Source organism: Anguilla anguilla, chromosome 5 (assembly GCF_013347855.1).
Source record: "Anguilla anguilla isolate fAngAng1 chromosome 5, fAngAng1.pri, whole genome shotgun sequence".
Lineage (NCBI taxonomy): Eukaryota > Metazoa > Chordata > Actinopteri > Anguilliformes > Anguillidae > Anguilla > Anguilla anguilla.
This window is the reverse complement of record NC_049205.1, coordinates 2,118,981-2,123,177: the sequence shown is the minus strand read 5'-3', so window position 1 is coordinate 2,123,177 and position 4,197 is coordinate 2,118,981. Positions and strand designations below refer to the sequence as shown.

The window sequence follows — 4,197 nt, the reverse complement described above, 5'->3', positions numbered from 1 at the left end:
TTCGCCTCATAACTGAACTCATATACTGTAAATGCGTTCAGTATGTTCTTTTTTTAACATATATTGTGATATACTAATTAAATGTTCACTAATAATTTGTTCGCTGCTTGCTCACGCTGAAGTGCTGAATTGTGTTTGTTGCCATATGCAAAATAAAATAATGCGTATAATCCTTTTACTATTTCCCCCTCTCCGTTTTAAACCAGTGCCTCGGTTAATCGCTTTTCAGACTGCGGTACACTGACGCTACCTCTGATGACCATCAACATCAAGTAATAGCGGACGCTTCCAATGTAATGTGTCTGATTTCGTGTGCGAATGTAGGTGGAGCTTCCTATGTAGGTATAAAATAAATATTTTAATACGAAATAGGATAGTCTATAGACCACGGTGTTGTCAAAACGTATTCACGAATGCGCTGTTCACGAACATGACACCCATTGTAACTTGGAGAAGATGAAGTAAATGTTTCCTGCCGATGGCTATACGCTAAAAAAAAATAATGCTAACCACATTGTCTTCATATTTATTAGATGGCGTTCAGTGAAAATAAATAAATATGCTACACAAATAACAGGTCGAACCACAAAGTATAACTATTCGGATCCCGCCTTCTTCGCGGTCCTGCTATCGATGTGCAGTCCCCAAGCACGGTGAGCATTTCAGACACATTTATCGCGCTGTAGGCTGCCTTGTGCGCTGGATTGACAGGTGACACAATCCGCCACCCAGTGGGCCGGGCCACACAGTCGTCACGTCAGGGAAAGAAACGAGCCTCACACATAACCGCGTTTCCAAGTCACAAAAAAGCAAAGCGACATGTGCAAAGGTGGTTAATATGAAATCGCCTCTTCATATTTAGCATTGCCCGTACAAAACTCATCAGAAAAAACATGTTTAATACAGACAGTGTAAAGCATGTTTCGCTGATTCACAGCAACAATGTGTGACTGTAACAGTAAAACAGAGCAGGTTCTTCACGTTTATCAACAAGAGTTAAAAACAACTCTTTAAAACGAACGTTTTCATATCTTAACTTACACTGATCGTGTTTAGATTATCAGGGTCAATATATCAGTAGAATTCATTCGCCCCTCAATGCATTGTTTATTTGTTTAATTTTAGTTTCTGCTTGTTTTTCGCTTTTATTGTTCAGTAGCGCAAGCAAGTTGTAACACAAGTTACCGTGACTGTCAAAAGCCGTTTAAAAAGATTTTTTCCATGATTTGCAGAGAATCTTTTGGAAAGCCCTTCGGAAGTCCTGGTTGAAGATGGTGTAAATGACAGGGTTGAGTGAGCTGTTGCAGTAGCCAATCCAGAAAAAGAACTTAAACAGCGGGTCCGGGATAGCGCATCTCTCCCTGCAGACGCCGTACAGGCTGTAACTGAAGAAAAACGGGAACCAGCAGACCACGAAGACTCCCATGACCACTGCCAACACGAAAGTAAAACGCTTCTCTCTCGCCTGAGAGATCTTCTTCCTGGAGACCGTGTTTCTTCTCTTGCGCCTGGACGAGAAGAGGTCCATTGATTTGTTGCTAGCTCTGGACAGCCGACTGGAATGTTTGGACAGGGAGCTGTTCTTTCGGCTGCTCCGCCGGTCCCGTCTGGAGCTCAGGTCCCTCGTTTTCTTGCCTTTGCCTTCGGACGAGCTGCTGTCCTCCAGGTCTATCTCGTCCTCCTCACCCAGTCTCTGTTCCTTCGACGAACAGTGCCCGTTCTCCTTCTCGCCGTTCACTTTGCAGGAGTTGGTCTTACCCAGTCCGTTCTCGGCGGGCGAAGAGCCGTCGGTCCCTTGTTTTTTCTCGGACATTGTCCTCGTTCTGGTTTTGGCCACTTGGTAAATTCTTATGTACACCAGTATCATGATAACGCAAGGGGCGAAGAACGAACCTATGCTGGAGGAGAGGATATACCACGTATCGTCATTCAGCTCGCACTGGGGGTTCAGAGCGTCGTCGTTGTTTCTGTCCATCGATATTAATGGCGGGAATGATATCACTGCAGAGATTAGCCAAACTACAACTATCATGCATTTCACTCGTTTGGGTGTCCTTTTTAGGTTGTATTCAACCGCCTGTGTAACAGACCAGTATCTGTCTAAGCTGATTGCGCACAGATGCACGATGGACGACGTGCAAAACAAAACGTCTAATGCCAAATATATATCGCACCAAACTTTCCCGAAAAACCAATAACCCATGAGTTCGTTGGCCAGGGAAAACGGCATCACCAAGGTGGCCACCAGAATGTCTGCGCTCGCCAGAGAAACTAAGAACAAATTTTGCGGCGGTTTCAGTGCTCTGCTCGTTAGGACCGCGATGACAACCAAGACGTTTCCCACTATAGTGAACACAATGAGAAAGCTCACAAGTGCCGCAAGTCCTGCGATGGTCGCCAGAGAGTACTGACCTTCCTCAGACGAGGAATTAACATTTATTACGGGCGAAGCGTTGATCCCACTGGAGAAATTTAAGAAATCCATATTGTTTGATATTTTGGGGGGCGTTCGCTTTACGTATTCCAAAAATGTTTATTCTACAACGTTAGTCACCCGACGTAGCTACTACTCCGTGCAATTTCACATTTCTGTCGGAGATATTCATTTTGGTCCTGGGGTTGTCCGTTCTTTTACCTGCGCGTTATCGCAGTTTGAGCCCTTGCTTCGTCCATCAGCTGAAGCGCGTTTCATCAAACTAACGTGGAAGTGAAATGACTTCGGAAGAAACATCCCGTCATACGTTCGATCCGGTCATTTCTTTTAAACTGTCTTTAAATCCGCGCGTCCTCGGCGTCTCCCCCGTTTCGACGCACTGCTTCGGCTTCGCGGCGAACTGCCCTTGCTGAACATCAGAGTCCTGCCAACAGCGCAATATCCACGTGTTCTTCGCATTAAACTAACTCAATTCCGACCCGCCCCTAACATGGAAAGGGGAAAGCATGCGTAAAGAGACGACGGTAATGCCCCGCTGCGTTTTTCTGCGGACGAGGTGTCGTTCTCATTCCAGTAATGGCAAGTGTTGACCATTATGTCACCGTTATTGTTATTTTTGAAAACAACTTCTCGAGTATGTTACGTTTCTCTTCTCATCCAAGTTTTATCTTTATCATAATCACCTCATGTGCAAGTTGTGTGCCAGATACAGTTGTTGTCCGCGTAAGAAATGACAAAAGGCCCATTATGATTTATGGCATGCAATTTGATTATTTCAGCAATCGATATTAAACGGGTAAACCTATATATCAGACGCATCATGTGCGCTGCGAGACCCGCGCATCGTTCCTTTCCTGTTGTCACAGTGTACACTGGAGGTCACTATTGTAACATCGCCGTTCGGGGTGCATTCCGATCAGTATTCATGCAAATATGAAAAGAGTGACCAAAGATGATGATTAGGTCTGTTGTTCGGTCACAATGTGCACCTGTGCTGTGTTGCCAATTACGCGATGTTGCGTAACCTCCGGATTTTAAATGAAACCAGAACCCCGGTAGAAAGGAAGAAATTAACCAACGCTGTGTTTCAAATGTAATTTAATTCTAAAGCACCATGTAGCAGTGTGGTGCACGTTTTTTGATGAGGTCCTCGAGTTTATCGACAGCATCTCGTTTCAAAAATGTGGACGGCCGTGTGTCGGGAGGTGGCGATTTTAAGCGGACCCACACATTTCGTAAATGTTGTACATATTGCTTATTATTGATTCATGAATGCGGGGAACCGTCTGCCCAGACAGACATCATTCAGTGGATACATCTAAAACTACACAGGAGCAGTCTACATGTCGCTCCAGTTTTTTCCTCTGTCGTGTTATACTGTAGGACAAGCAATATATGTATGTACATTTTATGCACAGGGGTCCTTCAACTGAACACTTACAGCAGTTTAATAATCTGTTCTGAGGTTTGTGCGATAGGTTTACATGCCAATTAACAAGGAACACCATCATTTATGTAATTTATTGTCAACTCTGTTGATTTATGTCAACAGAGGTGCCAAATTACATCATGTAGGCTATCGTGTGACATTTTCCATTATCAAACTTGCATAGCCATGTATGTGAGTTGACTGAAAACTCATAGCGGTATGCAGGTAGGAATCAGTCACTAATTGATAATAGCGTTTGTAAATTATGACACATAATAATTGTGTGGCAGTACTGAAATGGTGTTTTTTATTTATTTATTTTTTTTACCCCACT

General features: G+C 43.9%; 1 protein-coding gene across 1 annotated transcript; it reads right to left on the bottom strand.

Annotated features, from left to right (window-relative positions):
* Window positions 1-510: 510 nt before the first annotated feature.
* Window positions 511-3,319, bottom strand: adra2c (adrenoceptor alpha 2C). Its single transcript, XM_035417276.1, has one exon. It carries the CDS (start codon window positions 2,483-2,485, stop codon window positions 1,205-1,207), a length of 1,281 nt encoding a protein of 426 aa, XP_035273167.1. The 5' UTR covers window positions 2,486-3,319; the 3' UTR covers window positions 511-1,204.
* Window positions 3,320-4,197: the final 878 nt, after the last annotated feature.

What these genes read in the sequence shown, in the direction of transcription:
- adra2c (XM_035417276.1), bottom strand. Translation starts at nt 2,485, where the DNA reads ATGGATTTCTTAAATTTCTCCAGTGGGATCAACGCTTCGCCCGTAATA.